The sequence below is a fragment of the Megalobrama amblycephala genome, linkage group LG21 (assembly GCF_018812025.1).
Source record: "Megalobrama amblycephala isolate DHTTF-2021 linkage group LG21, ASM1881202v1, whole genome shotgun sequence".
Classification (NCBI taxonomy): Eukaryota; Metazoa; Chordata; class Actinopteri; order Cypriniformes; family Xenocyprididae; genus Megalobrama; species Megalobrama amblycephala.
Window position 1 is genome coordinate 14,545,450 of NC_063064.1, and position 22,956 is coordinate 14,568,405.

At 38.7% G+C, this 22,956-nt stretch overlaps 2 protein-coding genes across 2 annotated transcripts in view; one reads left to right on the forward strand and one right to left on the reverse strand.

Moving 5' to 3' along the window:
• Nucleotides 1–17,082, forward strand: part of magi1b (membrane associated guanylate kinase, WW and PDZ domain containing 1b) — a 1,153,738-nt gene extending 1,136,656 nt beyond the window's left edge. The window contains 6 exon segments of the mRNA XM_048172252.1: nucleotides 250–453; nucleotides 6,182–6,275; nucleotides 6,870–6,957; nucleotides 9,549–9,692; nucleotides 10,842–10,980; nucleotides 15,277–17,082. Of these exon segments, the coding sequence (XP_048028209.1) occupies nucleotides 250–453; nucleotides 6,182–6,275; nucleotides 6,870–6,957; nucleotides 9,549–9,692; nucleotides 10,842–10,980; nucleotides 15,277–16,442 (1,835 nt within the window). The 3' untranslated portion in view covers nucleotides 16,443–17,082.
• A 2,217-nt stretch (nucleotides 17,083–19,299) lies between these two features.
• Nucleotides 19,300–20,723, reverse strand: rhol (rhodopsin, like). The gene has a single exon (XM_048172288.1). The coding sequence runs from the start codon at nucleotides 20,365–20,367 to the stop codon at nucleotides 19,300–19,302; it is 1,068 nt and encodes a 355-aa protein (XP_048028245.1). The 5' UTR covers nucleotides 20,368–20,723.
• Between the last annotated feature and the right edge of the window lie 2,233 nt (nucleotides 20,724–22,956).

The following is a 22,956-nucleotide window of genomic DNA, read 5'->3' on the forward strand; positions in this document are numbered from 1 at the left end:
AACATGCTTTTGTCTGTCACAAGTTACTTTTGAGGTGTGTTTTGCTTGCAGGGCACAATCTGTGGGCATTCTATGAAAATGTTGGCACTTTAGCTTGGTGGCTTGGTGTATTAACCCCTACACATTCTCTCTTTCCCTTTTCTCTCTTTCTGTTTCTCTTTCTCCATCCCCACCAAAAAAAAAAAAAATAAAACAAAAATAACCATCTTAATTAAAACTCATACATGCTCAATCACTGTTGGCCAAAAGCTGGAAATGCATGTGTGGCAATGCCTCATAAAATAGGTCGCATCATCGAGGGAAGCCCAGCTGACCGCTGCGGGAAACTAAAAGTTGGAGACCGGATCCTGGCTGTAAATGGCTGCTCCATCACCAATAAGTCCCACTCAGATATCGTCAACCTGATCAAAGAGGCTGGAAACACGGTGACGCTGCGGATCATTCCAGGAGACGGTCAGTTTCTCTCCTATTCTCTTTCCCTTCACTCAACCAGCATAGCTGAGATGAAAACATTTTGGGAATGTGGGTGTTTGCAATATGTGTAATAGCACGGATTCTCAGCATACTGCTCTCACGAGCCTCACAGTAATAATGTAGACGGTACGTTCAGCAATATTAGAAGAAGAATAATGAACAGGAACCTGTGAGGGGATCAACACACTGAATATGCAACACGCTCTTATAACCTTAGAGGCAGAACGCCTTCATATTGTGCTGCTGTAATAATGACAGATGGCACACCAACAAGGTTGGTCGGGGAACAAAGACACAGCCGTACATAAGCGTCATGCACATTCTAATGTTTCCCCAGACATTTCAGTAGTGTCAACATTGGTGGAAAGAAAAAAAGCAGCAGGATCTATGTGCTGCAGTCTTTATTAAATAACAAAAATCAAAATAGCCAAACACTCAGATTACTCAGATCTTCTCAAGTACTCGAACTGAACAACCAGTGTACATTGATGATAACGGACAGAGAACAACTGAAAATGAGGGCTAACAAACAGGCACTAAACGAGATAATTAACAAGACACAGGTGAGATGCATGAGGGCAAATCGAAAACCATGGCAACAGAAGAGCATGAACAAGGAAAACACAGGAAACTGAACTGAGAATAGTGCAAAACTAACTCAGACAAACTGAAGCAAAACAAAGACCAGACATGACGAGTAGTTTTAAGAAAAATTGCATTTTTGGATATTAAGTCAGAACTATGGAGGCTTGTTTCCGCCACGGAATAAATAATAATAAAAAAAAGGATAATTACAACTTTTTATCTCACAATTCTGACGTTTTTTTCTCACAATTGCGAGTTTACATCTCACAGTAGGCCTACATCTCTTTTATAAACTCACAAATTGCGAGATTGTGTGATATAAAGTCACAATTCTGACTTTTTTTTCTCAGAATTAAGTTTAAATCTCGCAATTCAGACTTTTTTTTATTGCAATTCTGACATCTTTTCTCAGAATTGTCAGATATAAACTCGCAATTGTGAGTTATAAAGGCCAATCCTGAGCAATTGCGTGTTATAAAGTCAGAATTGCAAGTTTGTATCTCGTATCTTGTATCTTCTGACTTTATATCACGCAATTGTGAGTATATATCTTGCAATTCTGACTTTATAACTCGCAACTGTAAGTTTATATCTTGCAATTCTGACTTTTCGCAGACAAGGCTTAAAGGTGGTATAGAGGATGTTTTCGTCGACTGAGTTTTTGAAATGAGCGTTTGAAATGATACACATTTTACGACTAACGTTAGCTAAAACATTCTGACTGTGCTCAACATACAGCGATAGTTTCCTGCTCCTGAAGCAGATTTATATACTTTCACATAGAATTTGAACACCGACTGTAATCGTAGACTGAACGCAACTGGCTCTGACTGGACGCGTTTGAGCGCGATCAGTCATAAGTATCAATTTACATTCATAATCGGCCTTACAATCGTTAAGCCGCGCACACACTTAGTGGATTCATTATGTCGGACTCACCTCATAATCTGCAGTTGTTACTCCTGTCTCCTGACAAAAACATTGCATGCGGCGCATGTAGTGTGGAAATTTACTAGAGCGCGCATCCGCGCGTCTCTCACAAGGAACGTCATGGCAGTGATTGACAAGCCAGAGGGCCAATCCGCGCACGTCTCTCACAATGGCAGTGATTGACAAGCCAGAGGGCCAATCGTTTACGCGATGATCGCATAAACGATTGGCTGATGTTTTTAAGGCCCTACCTCGTGCACAGATGATGTATATTAATAATATTCCTTTCAGTGCACCTAATAAATAGTCTTTTATCACTTAGTAAAGACAGTTTCAAGTAATATTGCAAAAATGTATAAAACAAAACATCCTCTTTACCACCTTTAAGCTAGTTCTAGACTAAAATGCATGTTTGAGCTGTTTTAACTGAAAGTAAGTTGCACTGATATATCTTAGAATATGTCACTGCCATTGTTTTGTCTCAAGATGCACACCAATAATGTTTTTTTTTCTACGGTATGTTTATAAAAGCTACTTAAATACCCTTATTTGAAATAAAGCCTAATCCTGGTTTAGCCTAAGCCCTGTCTGTGAAACCAATAAGTTTATAATATCATGAAATTCTGAGAAAAAAAGTCAGAATAATGAGATAAAAAGTTTCCCTGTTTTATATTTTGATTCAGTACGGAAACAAGCTTCTATACAGAACTGAAGTGTAAGGATTGTTTTAGCATCATATTTTATTTGTCAGAAAAATATTTCATATTTTCTAGAAAAATATATGCTCACAGAAAATAAAATGTATTTATTTATTTATTTATAGAATCCCCTCCCCCGCTTTTCATGGTAAACAAAAAAAACTGCCTCTGACCTGTATCTAAATACTAATTAGTTGTACTAAGTGTTTTATTTTCTTTGATTAAGTCTCATCTCACCTAGGGCACCAAGTGAGCCAGAACTGACACTGGTTCCCCCTCAAAAACGTAAGTGTTGGCCAATGGTATAACAGCTCATGGTATATGCGTGCATGCATGTGCCAGTGTGTCGGTTCTCTATACTAAGTATTTTCCTCAGAGGGAAGGCGGCATGCGATAATGAGAAAGCTGTTTCCAGTGAAGTTTCGGCACTACTATAATACGTGATGCCAAATACACTGGGGTCTGTCTGAGTTCTTCATTTTCTTTAATCAGAGAGGAGGAGAGCGCTGGCATACTATGGGAATTTCCAAAATTGACAGAATGTGGGTGTGTACGACTGGTTGTGTTTACAGGAGGGCGAAGACTGTTCGTTGTGGGTAGTTTTTCTTTTTTGCTTCACTGAATGTTACTTGACTGCAGTTACTAAACTGTACTCTTTTGGTTTCTTACTGTGTATAATTTATGCATAATTTATAATTTATGCATTTCTTGTGCTTTCTGAGTGGAGAAAAGAGGGGGGAAAAAAACAAGATAAAACCATGAGATGAGGAAAGAGAGAGAACGCCAAGTCTGTTCCCAGCAGAGTGATGGGGAAAGGCTATTTTAAGACGGTGGGATTCACGGGCTGTGCACTCATCAAAGTCCCCTCTCTCCCCCACAGTGACTGCCCAGTGGGGCGGAATTAAAGCAGCTTTGAGCGCAAGCAACAGCGGCCCGCATTTCATTGGTGACAGCTGATTTAAGAGTTAGGCCGATGCAGTCAAAGCAAATGATCCAAGATCAATTAAACTAGTACAGTGGTTCACCCCAAAATGGATCAGAGGAGATGTTTTGAAGAATGTTTAAGCTGCGTTTTTTTCCTTTTGACAAAAGCATACAAAGACTACAGTCTGTCAAGCTCTAAAAAGTCCAAGAGGCACCATAACATTTTTAAGGCCCTGGTATACTTCAAACGAAATCGAAGAAAGAACTGATGTGACGTCATTTCGAACCAAATCGTTTTGTGTTCTTTTTGGAAGTTCGAAACGGCTTGCCAAAGCGAACTTTCAGGAAAAGTTCGTTCCAGCACCAAAACACCCTTGTACTACCATTGGTCAGTGACGATAACGTAACAGGAGGTGTGCGCTGAGGCTCCGCCTTCACTCGTGTCGACGCGTCTTTAACTCATTTGATCTGTTGAGTTTGTTGAGGTAAGATCTCCGTGGGTGAAAACATGAACAGACCAGATAGCTGCTTTATAGTACAAAATGAAGTTGTGCTTGTAAACAAATGAGGCACTAACACTGTTTTTCATGTTTGATACTGTAAAGCTGTTTGATTTTAAGCAATCCATTGAATAAAGTGCTAGTATATGAAGACGTGACGTGACTGGAGTGCTACTTTGCAGAGCTAGTGCTAACATTCCCATGTTGTTATGATCAGACGCGTTTCTTGTGCTTTCTATAATAAATGCTTACTGTTTTTTCATTTTTGTTGTGTTTATTTTGTTACTGAGAAGAAAGTGCACGGCACATATTTACATATTCATATAACCGTCGTTCTCAGAGGTGTGGGCGGGGTCAGATGTTCGTTTACAGTATATCGCTGGTCACACATTTCAAACTTCGTTTTACCCCTAAACGAAGAACGAAAAAGAAGTTTGTTTGAAGTATACCGGAGCCTTTAACATTCTTATTATTATCAACATTGATAATAATAAGAGCCATTATTAGTAAGTGAGGACCAACAATAATTGATGATAATCGAGCACCAAATCAGCATATTAGAATGATCATGTGACACTAAAGACTGGAGAAATGGCTGCTGAAAATTCAGCTTTGCCATCACAGGAAAAAATTACATTTTAAAGGTCCCGTTCTTCGTGATCCCATGTTTCAAACTTTAGTTAGTGTGTAATATTGTTGTTAGAGTATAAATAAAATCTGTAAAGTTTTAAAGCTCAAAGTTCAATGCCAAGCGAGATATTTTATTTAACAGAAGTCGCCTACATCGAACGGCCAGTTTGGACTACATCCCTCTACTTCCTTCTTTAATGACGTCACTAAAACAGTTTTTTGACTAACCTCCGCCCACAGGAATACACAAGAGTTGCGTTTGTAGAGTGTGTTTGTCGCCATGTCGTCAAAACGCTGTTATTTTCATCCCGCAGTCCAATCACCGGGTCTGATTCCGGCTCAAATTGATATGGTAAAATTAAAGACATGTTTACAATAACACGGAGCGCGTGCATCTCCACGTTATGGTAAGAGGCGTGACCTTTCCGGGCAAGGTGCGCTAAGCTGCTGTCGAATCACAACGCAGGAACCGCTGGCACAATCAGAACTCGTTACGTATTTCTGAAGGAGGGACTTCATAGAACAAGGAAGTCATCAGCCCGTTTTTATGACAGTGGAAACAGCGGTATACAGATAAGTAAATTATGTGAAAAATACTGTGTTTTTTTACACGCGAAACATGAACATGTTATATTGCACACAATAAACACAATCAATGCTTCAAAAAACCACGAAAAACGGGACCTTTAAAATAGTTATTTTGAATTGTAATAATATATATATAATAATAACAATATTACTGATTTTATTGCATTTCAGATAAAATAAATACAGCCTTGGTGAGCAAGCATTTGAACATCATTTCATTTCAATAAACATTTGAAAATCATAATTATTCCAAGCTTTTAACTGGTAGTGTACAAAATATGACTTGTACAATATTTTCCAAGACTGAAAATTGAGTCATTATTCATTATAAATCTGATCTTCTTCATTAAGTTTCAAATTTAATTCAAACTTGCGAACTCTAACCACAGCATGAACCCTATTCAGGATCTCTTAATTCATGTTCCATTGAAAGAATAAACTCATACAGGTTTGGAACTGCATGAGAGTAAATAAATGCTACAGAATATTCATTCCTGGGTGAATTATCCCTTCAACACACGCTGTTGTAATTGTTAATGTCAGGTTAGATTGGATGTGAGATTACAGACAAAAGAGGGAAACTGGGTGTTTCGGCTTTGCATGGTATTCGGTCATTAGGCTGTAATGTAATCTGTGAGATGAAAGCTATAGCCAGAATGATAAATGTGCCAGTGTTCCTGCTGCCCAGCTGGAGTGCGCTTGCACAGTGCACTAGTGCTTATGTTTTGTTGTATGGAAAATGGGCCTCTGATACTTGGTCCACAGGGTACACTTACACACTGCACATGCATTATGGGTAATGATGTGGAGGCTTCTCTATCTTCCTTAACATTTTTGATGTTCCTCCCGCAGAGTCCTCCAATGCATCACTGCTGACCAACGCTGAGAAGATTGCAACCATAACTACCACACACACACCTCAACAGCAAACTGCACCTGAGCCAAGGTACACCTGAACTTAAAAACACCCATATCATACAGCCATTTCGAGTTGGAATATTTTTGATGGTTGCTCATTATTTATTTATGAAAGAAAATCACATCAGGCTACTCCATTAAAAAATGTAATATGACTCCAAAATGTATTTGGACACTTAAGTTACATTTAAAAATTAATGAACTTCTTTGCTTTGGATAACAATAAATCAAACCAGTTGGTATCAGTGCTTTTCTGAAAGCTAACTTTTCTGAGCCATTTTTACTGGTTCCAAGATTGTTTTTTGATAGTTTGTGGTCAAGATGTTTGGAAGAATGTAAGATCTCACCCCCCATTGACTGCCATAGTATTTTTATTTCCTACTACGGTAGTCAATGGGGGGTGAGATCTGCTTCGGTTACAAACATTCTTCCAAATATCTTCCTTTGTGTTCAGCGGAACAAAGAAATTCATACAGCTTTGGAACAACCTGAGGTGGAGTAAACGATGACAGAATTTTCATTTTTGGGTGAACTATCCCTTTAAGTGTCCAAATGCTTTTTGGGGCTGCGATGTATCAGTGTTCACAATTTTACAAAAGTTGTGTTTGTCTTTTTCCCCCAGAAACAACACCAAACCAAAACAGGAGTCTTTTGAGTTCAAAGCCCCACAAGCTCCACCTCCTCCAGCTCCGACACAACCTTCAAATCAGGTACATCGCTCACTCCATTCCCTACACTGCCATCTCCTTCAGATGTTTTGTCCTCTGAGAGAGGGCATGCCAGTAGTTTGATGAACTGTCAAAAACAAAAGACAGCAAAATCTTTGAACTACTAAAGTGAATTTGTGAAACATACCTTATGAACAGGGCTTGACATTAACTTTTTTGCTCACCAGCCACTGTGACTAGTGGTTTTCAAGTTACTAGCCACACAGATGTTGACTGTTAGCAATAAACAGTGAAAAATAACTCAATTTAGTACTGAGAGGCGGCTTTTTGTGTGCACACTTTAAGAATGAGTAAAATTATGCGCAATATGCGCAGTCCCATGCCGAAATTCAAGCCCTGTAACACCAACAATATTGATCCGGAGCAAACGAAACCAGTGAGTGAGGGAAGGCGGGTTTGTGTCAGCTGGTATTATGTGTCTCTTCTGCGGAAAATGAGTATTGGAAGCGTTTCAGATATTTCAGTGTCTATATGTATCGGAAAATCTATATTTTTGACAACACTACATTGCACTTAGTTTATTATTTCAGATACCTTTTTTAAATGACTACAATTGAAAAATGTATATATTATATATACAGTGCCCTCCACAAATATTGCCACCCTTAGTAAATATGAGCAAAGGCGGCTGTGAAAAAAAATCTGCATTGTTTATCTTTTTGATCTTTCATTCAAAAAATTCACAAAATTCTAACCTTTCATTGAAGGAAAAGAATTGAAAATGGGTGGAAAAGCTCATTATGAAATAAATGTTTTTCTCTAGTTCATGTTGGCCACAATTATTGGCACCCAATTATTGCAATGTCCTTTTCCCAAGATAACAGCTCTGAGTCTTCTTCTATAATGCCTGATGAGTTTGGAGAACACCTGACAAGAGATCAGAGACCATTCCTCCATACAGAATCTCTCCAGATCCTTTCAGATTCCCAGCTCCATGTTGGTGCTTCTTCTCTTCAGTTCACTCCACTCATTTTCTTTAGGGTTCAGGTCAGGGAACTGGGACGGCCATGGCAGAAGCTTCATTTTGTGCTCAGTGACACATTTTTGTGTTGGTTTTGATGTTTGTTTTAGATCATTGTCCTGATGGACGATCCAACCACTGCCCATTATTGGATTTGTAGCAGAAGTGGTCAGGTTTTGATTTTTTTTATCTGTTAGTATTTGATAGAATCCATGATGCCATGTATCTGAACAAGATGTCCAGGACCTCCAGCAGAAAAATAGGCTCGCAGCATTAAAGATCCAGCAGCATATTTAACCGTGGGCATGGGGCACTTTTTATCCATGCGTGCACCAAACCCATCTGGTGGGTTTGCTGCCAAAAAGCTATTTTTTTTAGTTTCATCTTACCACAGAAGCCGGTCCCATTTGAAGTTCCAGTCTTGTCTGATAACTGAATATGCTGGAGTTTGTTTTTGGATGAGCAAAGAAGGATTTTTCTTGAAACCCTCCCGAACAACTTGTGGGGATGTAGGTGCTGTTTGGTAATTTTTTTTAGGCTTTCTGAGACTCAAGACTCAACTAATTTCTGCAATTCTCCAGCTGTGATGCTTGAAGAGTCTTTGGCCACTCAAACTTTCCTCCTCACCGCGCCTTAGGACGATTTAGACACACGTCCTCTTCCAGGCACATTTGTAACATCTTTAGTTGATTGAAACTTCTTAATTATTTCCCTGATGGTGGAAATGGGGATTTTCAATGCGTTAACTTTTTTCTTATACCCATTTTCTATTTTGTGAAGCTCAACAATCTTTTGCTGCACATCAGAACTATATACTTTGTTTTTTCTCATTGTGATGAATGATTAAGGGGATTTGGCCTTTGTTTTTACACATATTTGTACTCCTGTGGAACAGGAAGTCATGGCTGCACAATTTCATGCTCCTAGTCACCCTGGTGTGCTAAACAAATGTAAATGTGAATGGGAATATACTTCAGAGATATTTTACTCAGAAGAATTTCTAGGGGTGCCAATAATTGTGGACAACATGTATTGGAGAATAACATTTATTTCATAATGAGCTTTTTCCCCCATTTTCAATTCTTTTCCTTCAATGAAAGGTTAGAATTTTGTGAATTTTTTGAATGAAAGATCAAAAAGATAAACAATGCAGATTTTTTTTTCACAGCCTGCCTTTGCTCATATTTACTAAGGGTGCCAATATTTGTGGAGGGCACTGTACGATTCGACCCACCAAAGTGGCTAGTAGGAGTGACTGCATTACACGCCACTGCTGAAATCCACCTGCATTTGGTGGGTTGGTGGGTGTTAATGTCAACTCAAGCCTTTCTTATGACTCATTTTACACTAGAGTTTCCCTTATTCTATGACTGTATGGTGGTATTTTGGACTTTGAATGTGTTCGTTGGTGCCCCATGATGGCCCTGTTCCCGCTTACCCAAAACCATCAGAGCCAGATAAATTATTTAAGCTATTCCTCTGATGTTGCTACTATCAAATACATATTAGTTTTCTGCTGGTGTCTTTTGTTACCTTTGCTGCAATGGGAACCTTGATGAAAAAAATGCACAATTATAGATTCATCACTGACCTTGGCGTGTTTGTGTTTTAGGATGCTGAATTCTACTCCGTTGATCTGGAGAGGGACAATAAAGGCTTTGGTTTCAGCCTTCGAGGGGGTCGAGAGTACAACATGGACCTGTATGTGCTGAGACTAGCAGAGGACGGAGCAGCCGTGCGAAACGGAAAGATGAGGGTAAGTGCAGCTAACCCTGAACATGAATCAGGATGCGCATATTAGAATTTAATCATACTTGAATCAGCATCTGAATATGAGTAATCTGAACTTATATTCATTAAATCACCTAAAAAGATGCCCCAGGATTAGTTATGATAGATAGCCATTATTTATATGAGTGGTACTTAACTGCTATTATTTCGATGATTATTACATTACATTATATTAATTATATATTTTTGAAAGTGATAGATGAATTTGCTACTTAAGGTTGATTGCACACAATGCCTTGTCAACAACAAAGGATATATCAAGAATTTTCCCCTTTCCTTTTAAAATTGTATTATATTATATTATATTATATTATATTATATTATATTATATTATATTATATTATATTATATTATATTATATTATTTAATGTATAAGCACTTCCTTCTTTCTTTATTTCATTTTTTTTATATTATATTATATTTATTATTAACCTTTTTAAGTGATGGATGTATTTGCTGCCGAAGTATGATTGGACAGTGCCTTTGATGTCTACAACAAAAGATATATCAAGCATTTTCTTCTTCTTATTTTTTTCTTTCTGCTTTCTAAAATTCGATCATTTATTTTGCTGTCCTAACTATACATGATTATACAGTTAGTCGCATTTTATTTCATGTACTATTGTTAACGCAGTTAGAACCCCCCACAACAACAAATGCCATTAGCATCTGTATAATACATTGTCCGTCTCAGGACATTTCATTTCATTAGCACATTTCATTTCTATGCCCATAGTCATCTTAGAAGGGATGTTAAAATGTGGATTTTTTTAAAGTAAATGATAAATAGAGTGATTAACAGTCCATTAGCATCAGTCTGTACTAAACTCTGCAAGTTAGATGAGAGGATAGCAAAGCATAGCGACTCTGTGAAGCACAGCGAGTTGTCAGCCGAAGACCCGTTTATGTGGAAACTGGTATTCCCTTGATGGTAAGCGCTGACAGATAACCAGAGGCAGAGAGGGAAAATAGAACAAAGGAAATTCTACCTTCTTCTTCATCTTTAGATTTCTCTATGCATGACGATGTTTACTGGTTGTCACGGCTAAATATAGGTACCATTGCCTTATTTTTATTCTCTCTGCATCCTCTCTCCCGCTCTGTATCGCTCTAGGTTGGAGATGAGATCCTGGAGATCAATGGGGAGAGCACCAAGGGCATGAAGCACGCCCGTGCCATTGAACTGATCAAAAACGGTGGCCGAAAAGTCCACCTGGTCCTAAGGAGGGGGGACGGCTCGGTGCCAGAATATGGTGGGTCAATCTACGAGAACATCCCCTTCTCCCCTGTCTTCACACCTTGAGGAGTTTCCCCCACGGGGGTCGACAACACCACCACCTCTTCTTTTCTGCGCACTGGTCCTCTCCTCTGACCTCCTCCCGGGTGATGGGCCTTCCTCTTGCTGCTGTTGCCCCCCCTTGCCTCGGTGCACTGGGCTAGCCTAGGGGACTATGGGATATGTGGCTTTTGGGTGGTGGTTGTGGCACATGCTTTTCGTAATACTTCACAAGAATAATAAAATAAAAACCACAAAGCGAGGAGGCAGAAATATTAACGTTTCTAAAACTGGATATACGTTTATTGTTTTTCAGAGAAAAAAAAATATGATAAACTCTGTCATGCCCTCCATTGAGGTGGCACGACCATGTCAGTGAGTTGTAACATATTTATGATATTTATTGAAGGTGAATGTAAGCTACTGAGAAGGGTCTTTAAAGAGACTCCATGACTACAAACGCATTCTGGTATCATTAGCCGTTTCGGTGAAAACTCACAATACTGTATTTCCACATATTCACAGATCTTTTTGCACGTTGTACATGTCAACTGCTTCATTGCAAACTTTACAGATGGTTCTTAAACTCCACATTCCATTATCGTTTCTTTTTTTTTTATCTAACAAATTGTTATCAGACGTTACATTCTTTCATTTACAGACAGAAAGCAACTCACTTATTGAGCATAATGTCAGTGCCGCATGATGTCAGTGAATATCTAAATGTGTTTTTTTTTTCTTGTCAATTTCCATAATATTTATGGAAAATTCATGTACTAATTTGCCACAGTTATTTTTTATGCTTTTGTTTTCGTTCTTGACCATTTAAAGATGCTCATTCATGTATTTTGTCGAGTTCAGAATGTGATATAATGTGTCCTTTCCCGCACCAACATGATATCTCTGTGAGGTTGTATATTTTTATACCATTTTGTACTTGTTTTTCTCATTTTTTCTCTTCCATGTCTCACCACTTTTGTTTTCTTTCTGTTTGCAATGTAAACTGCTTCATATGGTGTGTGTGTTTGTGCACATAAGCTTGTTATGGCATCCACATCTCACTGTCTTTGGGTTGATTTACTGCTGGGCGAGTGTGTGCGTGCGTGTGTGTGTGTGTGTGTGTGTGTGTGTGGGGTATACGTGTGCGAGTTTGGTTCCGGCTCTCTCTGTTGCTGTTGATTTTTCACTCAAGGGTGGGGGCGTTTTATGGACAATCTCTATCTTTGACTAATTGATAAAATAAACACTGTTTCCATTGCAAAAGAGCATAACTCTCTCACGACTGTTGTTTCAGGGATCTAAATGCTTCTCTCTCTTCTTTTTTTATCTACTCTTTTTTTGTTGTTCTGGGCTCTTCCTTCCACCCATAGCGATGGTTGCTCCCCAAGTCGCTGCTTGTATGAGATCTGAAAAGACAGCAGAGCCTGCTTTCTACCAAAATCAGACCACGGTTTGTAGATCCCGTGTTCCGTCTCATCACATCTCTGGCAGTTTTCTGTGCTGTGGCTTCCTCTCAACTGTACTGTCCCTTGCAAGTTCATTTACACAAGAATGCATTGCCAGTGCTGTGGCCATTCCTGACATTGTGACCTGAATGAGTGGGTTCATTCTTGCATTTAAAGTTTGCCGACATCCCCACAGACAAAATGAAAACCTCATCAATGAATGCAATTTTTTTTTTTTTTTTTTATTAGTGGGTGTTTTGTTTTTGTTTTTTTTTTGTCATGCGTTTCTTTTTTTTTTTGTCGACGTTTGCCACCCACCAAAGCCATTACCCGGTACAGGTAAATTTTCTTTGACTCTTTGGATCCTTGTCTATCTTAGTCATGTAGAAAATATGTAGCTCGAAAGTGCTTCTACCTGTAGAATCTTAGTTTTGAACTGCTTCAGAAAAGAGTCGTGGGAACAAAAATGTTTGCCTGCAAGTTTTGCCTCAGGTTTGGTTACATCCATTTTTCTAATCATGTACCTGTCCAATCATCAACCAGTCCATTATGTTTGGAGTTAAATAATTAGAAATCAATTTGAGCGGCATTTAAAAGCATCAAATGCATGAGTTTGTGTCAGATGAGTATCATCATCCTCTGCATCAACACTAAAATGAATTGTTGCTTGAACACATTCAGAGTAGAAACAGAATCACCAAGTACGTAAACATGCACAGTTACAACAGGTTTTTGTACAGTCATTCAGGACTCTGTGCCCCTCATACACTACGTGATTTTCTGTAGAATCTGTGAAGTCTGACTGACGGAAATATGCAGACTGGCTCTGACTTGTGGTGACAAACATTGCCTCCAATCAGGGCGAAAATCATGTAGTGTATTCCAGCCTTGATTATTGTTTTAGTTCAAACTTATAAAAAAGTGCATGTAAACGTACTTGAAGTTTTAGTTCACCCAAAAATTAAAATTCCGTCATTAATTACTCACCCTCATGTCATTCCACACATGTAAGACCTTCGTTCATCTTTGGAACACAAATTAAGATATTTTTTGATGAAATCCGAGAGCTCTCTGACTCCTCAAAAGACAGCAATTTAACCACCACTTTCAAGGCCCAGAAAGGTACTAAAGACATTGTTGAAATAGTCGAAATGACTGCTTAATTTTATGAAGTGACGAGAATACTTTTTGTGCGCAAAAACAAAACAAAAATAATGACTTTATTCAACAATATCTTCGTTTACTATGTTTATGCCCAGCGCTTCCAGGTTCTAAGAGTCATTATTGGCCAGTGCCCGGTTGCATAAAGCACCTTAAGTGTAATTTTCCCTTAAGATCGCCCTTATGTTTCCCTTAAACTTAAGGGTGTTGCAGAAAATAACCGTTAAGTATTACTTAAGGGTTTCTTTAGGTGAAACGTCATAAACCCTAAGAATTTCCCTTAAGTATGTATTTTTCACTTAAGTAATCCCTTAAAAAACCGTAAGTGTTGCCTAAAGCCCCTTAACCGTCATTTCCCTAAGTATAACATAAGGTTAGGAAAACTTCACCTTGTGTTACACGGAGTGAGCAGGTTCAATCCAAGTCTTCTAACGAGACACGATCGATCGCTTTATATGATAAACAAATTGTACTTTAGCCGTTTATTCACATAAACATTGATGAGATCACATATGTAGCACATATCATATATGGACAACGGAAGCGCAAACGTGCGTACATCACACGCAAAAACAAACCTCATTGGTTCTTGCGCACACGTTTGAGCTTCCGACACAGCCGTAATCATATGGAAGTTTTTCAATAAATGGACATAAATGATGAGAGAATATTAAAAATATCTTTATTTGTTATCCAAAGATGAATGAAAGTCTTATGGGTTTGGAACGACATGAGGGTGAGTGAATGACGGCAGAAATCTCAATTTTGAGTAAACTATCAATTTGAGTTTCTCGTCTGGTCGTTCTCTTTCATATTTGGTTTTCTTTTTTGTTTTCCTTATCCATCTTATGTTGTTTTCTGTGAAAACTTACCACGATATGTATTAACAAATAACGTGTCCATGGCAACAGTAGAACTTTATAACGGCAAAACCTGGGTTGCTGTCGTGAAACACTTAACGGTTTCCCTTACCTAAGTGAACAGTTTAAGATATTATATGCAACACCCTTAAGTCATTCCCTTAGTTAAGGGGAAATCACGCCTTAAGTGTCATACTTAAGGGAAAAACTTAAGGTGCTTTATGCAACCGGGCACAGCTCCTGCGTCAGCATCACAAGCATCGGTCACGTGAACAGCATCGGCCAATATGGAGCCGGCATTCTGACGTAGAACCTGGAAGTGCTGAACATAAAAAGCATACGAGAAAGACATTGTTGAATAAAGTTGTTATTTTTGTTTTGTTTTTGTGCACAAAAGTATTCTCGTCGCTTCATAAAATTAAGTTTAAACCACTGTAGTCACGTTGACTGTTTTAACAATGTCTTTAGTACTTTTCTGGACCTTGAAAGTGGTGGTTAAATTGCTGTCTATTGAGAAGTCAGAGATTTCATCAAAAATATCTTAATTTGTGTTCCAAAGATGAATGACAGTTTTACATGTGTGGAACGACATGAGGGTGAGTAATTAATGACTGAATTTTCATGTTTGGGTGAACTAACCCTTTAATGGGGGCACTGTTGACTAGTCATGGTAACAGCCAAACAATATCAGCTTTTCATGGAAATATAATAAGGATAAAGACACATTCACCATCCATCACATAACATGATACTTGTTCAGGCAGTAAATGATAACTGAGTTCACCCATAATTACTCATATCTTACAGACGGCATCAACGACGGCAACGGCCTCGGCGCCGGTGCACAAACTGTTTCGGAAGTGAACGCAGCTCCTCCCGAAAGTCGGCCCCACCCACCATCGGAGTCCAGCTATCCACCAGATCTTCACAAATCATCACGAAATGACGACAGGAGGGGGCGGGAGCCGGGCCAACGGGAGCACGGCCACCGGTCAAACCACCGTCACAACAACCACAGATACCGCTCCCCTGAAAAGAAAAGCAGGAGCAAGGGTCACGGAAAGGACAGCGGAACTTCAAAGCCTCACAAGAGGAAGGGCGACAAGAAGAGGTCCAGCACGGATGACTCACAGCATCATCACCACCACAGCCACAACCACCACCATCACCACCGGAAGCACCGCTCCCCGGACAAGCGCAGATCTCGGAGCGCCGAGAACACCTTGGACAGTCGACACAACCAGAGACAAGGCCGCTCACCGGATAGACGGCATCATCGCCACTCTTCCCCTCGCAGACACAGTTCACCTCAGCGTTCGCCGCACCGATCTGGTTATCGCCACAGTTCTCCTTACCGCCGTAGATCTCCCTACCGCTCCCCTCAACGCTCCAGATACCAATCTCCCTCGAGACGTCCTATGGCTTCTTCAGATAAACCCTACAACGACGAGTTCGACGGGGTGGTGGATGTGACCTTAAAGGAACCTCCTCCTCCGAAGCCTCCATCCCGCTCCGAGAGCATTCCACTTTTGGCGGCATCCCTGGACCAGCTCAGTCTGGATAACACCCTACAGAGAGAGCCACCCAGCTACCTTGAAGCCTATCGCGATTCGAGCCTTCTCCGCGGGGCTTCTCGTGACGGCACCTTTCCCCGCGTTCGAACGCCCGACTCGGATTCGGCTTTCCGGAACTACAACTCTTTATTGAGGGGCCGCTCCCCTGTGAGAACTGGGGGCAGACAGGACGGATACCGTAGAGACGAGTCTCCGGTTTCATACTCGTACCGGACGAGGAGTCTAAGTCGAGACTTGTCTCCCATCAGAGGGTACCGCGATGAGGAGGAAGAGGAGGTCGGATCCCAGCTGAGTGGGTATTATAGCACGCTCAGATCCAATCACGGTAGAGCTAACAACAACGTACCTGAGCCGAGGAGGAAGGCCTACAAAGAGAGCTCCAAAGACCTCAGCATCTGATGGGTCGACTAGGAAGGACACCACACCCAGAGCCCACTGTCCACACGAGCCTTCATCCAAGGACTGCGCAGACCCTGGATACTAAATTATTGATTTGAAAACTGGTGTTTTCTCATGGTTGAACATCTTTACAACTCTCAACAGCAGAAGAATGATTTCTTTTCTTTCCATCGAAGTGTCATTTTGGTTTCTTTTATGACCCTTTTTTATAAATCTGCTAGCAGTTCTACAGAGTTTGACAACTATGTATAAAGAAAACGATTATGTGCCTAACAGTACCATTCTTGGTGTTTTCTTTTGTTTTGTTTTACAAAGGACAGCCTTTTGGATTATGAAACCTTCTGTTACAGAGAGCCCTCTCATGCACCGAGCAGCTCAGTCATTGTGGTGCTCAGACATATACTGTGCATGTCTTTACACTTTCAATGTCTTTTCTCTCTTTTATTTTCTTTCTCTTCCCCAGTGCCACTGTTTTTTAGACATTTGACCAGAGTATAGCACAAGCCTGCATTCGTTTGTATATTTTTGACAGTTTGCAGTATGTGTACATTCAGAGGTGATCATTTTAAAAGAATGAAGGGATAATGAAATAAAAACTATGATGATAATGTTCAAAAAATAAAAACAGTATATATACACATTTCCATGGTCTTTCTTATAATTCTCAAGCTCGCGAAGAGAAAATAGGCTAGTTAGCAGCCGGTCGAGTGGAGGATAACTTGGACTGTGAAATATATTCAAGATGGATGCGTGTGGGAGGTAGAGATGGTGTTTAACTGCATTGGGTTCTTTAACACTTTGCCAACATGTCTGGAAAATAAAGAGAAGGAGAGAACAAAGACTTCTTTATCTTCTTGTCAGTTCAAAAGGTGAAGGAAAAGAGATTCAATACACTACCCACGGAGTCGACAGCTTTTTAAAAAATCCAGTGAGAACGACTCCTCTCGGGTTATCAGATGAATAAGAGTCTGAGCCTTCCTCTCTGGCTTAAAGAGAATGATGTGAATGCATAAAAAGAGAAGCGCATCAGGTGTACTTTGTTCTCTACTACAGCCCTGGTAGGGATAGGATAGGGTGGATAGGGATCAGAGGGAATTAGTACGTCCTCACTTCAACGACACAACTTTACAGAGTGATAATAAACATTACAGACCCAGAAAAGTGCTTTGAAAATATCTCGAAACTTTCAGTTAATTTAGGTATGCCCAACAAAATCTATGCCTTAAAACTATTTAGTTAAAGCTGACACAGTTTGGTCTATAGCTAAATATTTAAAAGGTAGAAATCATGATTTTAACACATGAAAAGATGACTGGGCAGAAGAACAATGTTGAGAGTCCTCTGATATCTGGCACGAGACAAAAGCGGTTGATTCATTCCTGGAATGACATAGTGTTAGTTGGTGTGTCCTGGTGTGAATGGTTGTTATTTTGACCTCATTTTAGTCCCACTGCTGCATCCAAGAATAGAAGGCCTACATTTTGGAGAATAAAAAAAAAAAAAAAAAAGAATTGGAGTGACGTAAACTACTGCTGCTTTCCAGCTGTGCAAAGTATGCTGACTTCCCAACATCTAGATCCAAGCATATCTATCTATCTATCTATCTATCTATCTATCTATCTATCTATCTATCTATCTAGGCTAGCGTTTGTGCCCTTCTCTTCTGTTTATGCAGGTTTCAATTTGTATTCTGTTGTACATCAGGGGAAGGGTAGGAGGTTTCTGGGTTGCTATAGTTACCTCAAGGTCATTTTTACAGAGTTTCATAGGCGTTTGTTTCCAGAGAGCATGGCTCAAAAACCATAAAACGCCAATAAAAATAATTATCATGGAAACATTGATTGGATTTTAAAATATTTATTTTTCCATGCTCACATACATGACAGAAAATGCAATTGTTTATAGTCGACTTTGGCAGTCAATGTCATTGTGTCAATGGCGCCTTGATCATTGTAAGGAAAGACATTTTGAAGCTTTGCCATCAACTGTTCGATATTGTAGTCTAGATTTCAGTACAATAAATGACATTGTTTAACATTAAGTATAAAACCTTCATTGCCATTTACATTTAATAAAAAGTCATTCTTTGATTAATTCTCTGAAAACCTTTTTTATATATACACTGTATCTATACATCTATATCTATATATGTATATATATAGATGGATAGATAGCGAAATATTATTAAAATATTAATTTGATTTAAATTTGCTTTCTATTTGAATATATTTTAAAATGTAATTTATTCCTGTGATGCAAAACTGATTTTTCAGCATCATTACTCATCTTCAGTGACGCATGATCCTTCAGAAATCATTCTAATATGCTAATTTGCTGCACAAGAAACATTTCTTAATTATTAACAATGTCAACAGTTGTGCTGCTAAATTATTTTTGTAGAAATTTTGATACATATTTTTTTAAGAAATATTTTGTAACAATGTAGAAGTCTTTACTGTCACTTTTGATCAATCTAATGCATCCTTGCTATTCTCACTGACCTCAAATATATATCAAATCCCAATTATGAATATAATCTATAACATCAAGATTTGAACCCAGGTCCTCTTGCACATTAAGAGTTGTGTGACACCCCTGAATTCACATATAAATATATAAAGTGCTGTTCTTGTCATGCTATAATAATAATAATTGCACGTGTTATATTTCTTTATGTATATATATATATATATTTAAAATCATTTTATCCCATTCACAGTCTGAGCTGTATTGAAACGCCTGTATGCTGAGATATTAGTCTGCCGTTTCAGAATGTTCCATATGTCCTTACAGGGAAGCTGTTACAGGTTGCAGGTAGTTGAATTGTATATTCCACAAATAGCCTTGAGCATGACCCTCAGGCAGAAGATTCAGAGCCGGAGGAGACGGATGAGGTCTCTGTCTTGGACTTTGAGGTGGAACTTACTTCCTCCTCATCCTGGAAAGGATCCTTTCCTGAACAGACTATTAACATCATGGAGTGACGGAACTGCTTATTCATCATGACGTAAATGAGCGGGTTGTAGAGCGCCGAGCTCTTGGCAAAGAATGCCGGGATGGTCATGAAAATGGGGCTGAACTGACTCCCCTGGTGGGTGAAGATATACCAGGCGACGCTAGCGTAGGGGACCCAACATATTAGGAAAGCGATGACCATGAGGATTACCATTCTGGTAACTTCTCGCTCGGCCCTCTGAGTAGTTTCAGATTCTTGCTGCTGGGCGGCTGCTACCTTGACAGCGCAGAGCAGACGGCCGTAGCAGAAAGAAATGATGGTCAGAGGGATTGTGAAATGCACAAGGAACATGTAGATAACAAAAGACTCATTTTCAGTCTCAGGATTCAACGTGTAATAATCCACTCCACACGAACACTGCAAGCCCTCAGGAATGTAGCGGGACCATCCGATTAGAGGCGGTACGGCACACGAACAGGCCATTGTCCAAGAGAAGGCAACACCGATGGTGGCGTGGAGTTGCCTGAAGCGAAATTTGGTGAAGGGCTTGCAGACGACCACCCATCTCTCAACAGCCAAGACAACCAGAGACCAGAGCGCAATCTCACCGCCGAGCGTAGCGAAGAGGCCCTCCATGTTGCAACCAGCACGTCCTAGGACAAAATATCCATGTAAGGAGGTGTAGAAGGTCGTTGTGAATCCACCAAACACCATAAAGAGATCGGCCACAGCTAAGTTCAGAAGGATGTAGTTCAGCGGTGTCCGCAGCTTTGTGTTTTCAATGGTCACATACAGTGTGAGGCCATTGATGGGGGTGCAGGTAACGATGAGGAAGAACATGTATGCGGCGACACAGTAATACGCCCCTCGCGATGCCAGGTAGAACTGTGGGTACTCGTAAGGGCTGCGCACCATGCCAGTCGCATTGGACATGGGAACGTAAAAGTCCGGTCCCTCAGTGCCGTTCATGATCGCTGGTTTGTTTCTCGCAGTTGGTTTGTTTGGTCTAGGAAATTGAGCACACTCCGTTTAAGTGCATTTATAGGACAGATTATAGATTAGCATATTTGACTGCTCAGCAGAATATGGTTTAGACAACGCTTATGCTAATCTCTGCCTGCACTGACACTCACTTACGCTCATGGTGTGATCAGGTTATGTGGATTTAATCTGTCTACATCAATTGGGGTAAACAGATCAGTTAGTGCGTAGAGCAATTTAATACAACGCATCTCCTGTTGTCTTCTTATTCAGTACATATCTTTAACATATTATAAGTTTATTATAAGTACTCAACAACTAAAGAGGGTAAGAGTAGATGAATGAAAATGTACATGAACTTTTTTCAGCATAAAGATTTTAGGTTAAAAATAAAAGTGAAAGATTGTATGTTCTGTATCTGGTCTTGTTTTTGTAAGTTATTCACCAGTGTTACTCAGGTTTTTGATTTCTATAAATGTAATTCTTTATATTTGACCCTAAAGTGCTTTATGCTATATCTACTCCATAAACTTTTGGCAACAGATTACAAGCAATATTAATTAAAGTCAACAAATAGAATCGAGTTAGAATTAATCAACTTAATTCCATTTAAAACGAGTCAAATTTAAGTAAAATTTAAACAAAAATATCTGAATAACAGACAGACGTCAAAGATGAATTGTGAACTCTTTATTTGTTATTACCAACATTGAAGAAACCTGATGATATCAAGCAGAATCACTGAAGGAAACAGAAACACAAGAATTAACAGAGGTTTAGATGTTGATGTTGATTTTATTGAAAATGTTTGGTCACCATTAGTGTGATCAGTGTTTCACTTAATTGACTTGCTAATTTTACACATTTTAAATGCTTGAATTTTAAGGAATGAATTAGATTAATTCTAACTCAATTCTAATATGTTCAATTTAATTAATAATATTGCTTGTAACCTGTTGTTACAATTTTATTGAGTAGATAGAGCGTATCAGTGTAGTTAAATTCAAAACACTAATATAAAAACTGTTGAACATTTATATACAGTAGTCAATATTTGAAGTGGATCAAAAACCTTTCATCAAAGTTGTCCTAAAACCTCCTTCTTAGGACAACTTTTTTGATCCACTTCAAATGTTGACTACTGTAGTATGAGAGGAAATATTTGTTCAGTTTCTAAACTAATTTCTAAAAGGGTTGTCTTTAAATTCTGTAGTAGTGGTCAAAAATCGCCTGTGTAATTAGACTTTGTAGACAAGTTATTTAAGGAAACTGGGGGAAATTTAAATTATATTATTAGAATTTTTGGTCCCACTTTATATTAAGTGGCCTTAACTACTATGTACTTACATTTAAATTAATCAATTGATACAATGCACTTATTGTGTACATACATGTTTTTACATTGTACTTATATTTTTAAACACCTGCATGTAATTACATCTGTAATTCATCTCTGTAATTACATTTATAATTACACTGTTGACCCATCCCTTACACCTTACCCCTACCCTTACCACCAAAGCTTTCCCTTACCTTACCCATATCCAACCTCAATAGTACATAGTAGTAGAAAAGTACATAGTAGTTAAGGCTGGGACCGAATTTTTAACTAGTTCCATTCTTAGAGCATATTTTTTTATTTATATTTAAATATAGTTATTTTATAGCATATTTCTATTAATCACATTTCAACAAGCATCGATTTTTAAGACAGTACACCACTATGATGATATGTCTGATGTTTTATTTATTAATTATTATTATTATTATTATTATTTGATTTCAACAAAATAAGTATTATTTTAATCAGGTTCTATTTGGTATTCAGCACTGGGGACATGAAGTCTATAATTCCATATTTCTCTCAAAATGAAATTCGAAATAAACTTATAATTTAAAATGGTTTAATATCTTTTCTATGAAAGGACAGTGTCACGTCAACAGAAAAAAAGGTTAAACGTCAAGAGACAGCTTGGACTCAGTGTGCATTTTTGTGCAATAACTTCCCATGCGCCATCTTGTGGTGAATATCAGAAATCGCAGTTTCTCTACAACGGCAATCCCACACATTATTTATTTATTTATTTATTTATTTGTAATTAACATATCTAAAATCCAGAAACTACTGAAGTCATCATGTTAAATATTGATTGTATACTGACTATATTGACAATTTCTATTATTAATAGCTACATAAATACAAATATACATTGAAGTATAATCAAAACAGAGTTTTACAAGTTATATTTAGCTTAATGGGCTGTTTGAATGGACAACAATGGGGTCCATCCTTCATTGGCACAATGTAGACACGCCCTCTACTGCTGACAAACAGCCCTGCAAGAGTGTACAGAAAACCTCATCCCATTCCCACCAGACATGAACTCATCAATATTTGATTTATTTAGTATTGTCACAATTTTGAACTGGTATAATTCAGTACTTGGATTCATTATGTTTTCAAAGAAGGATACACTAAGTCCACTTTTCAGTGATGTCTTATTGTAAAATTATATTTGTTTCATTTGCTTAGACTAAGTCATATAACTTTGCATTCTTCACTTAGTACTTTTCTAA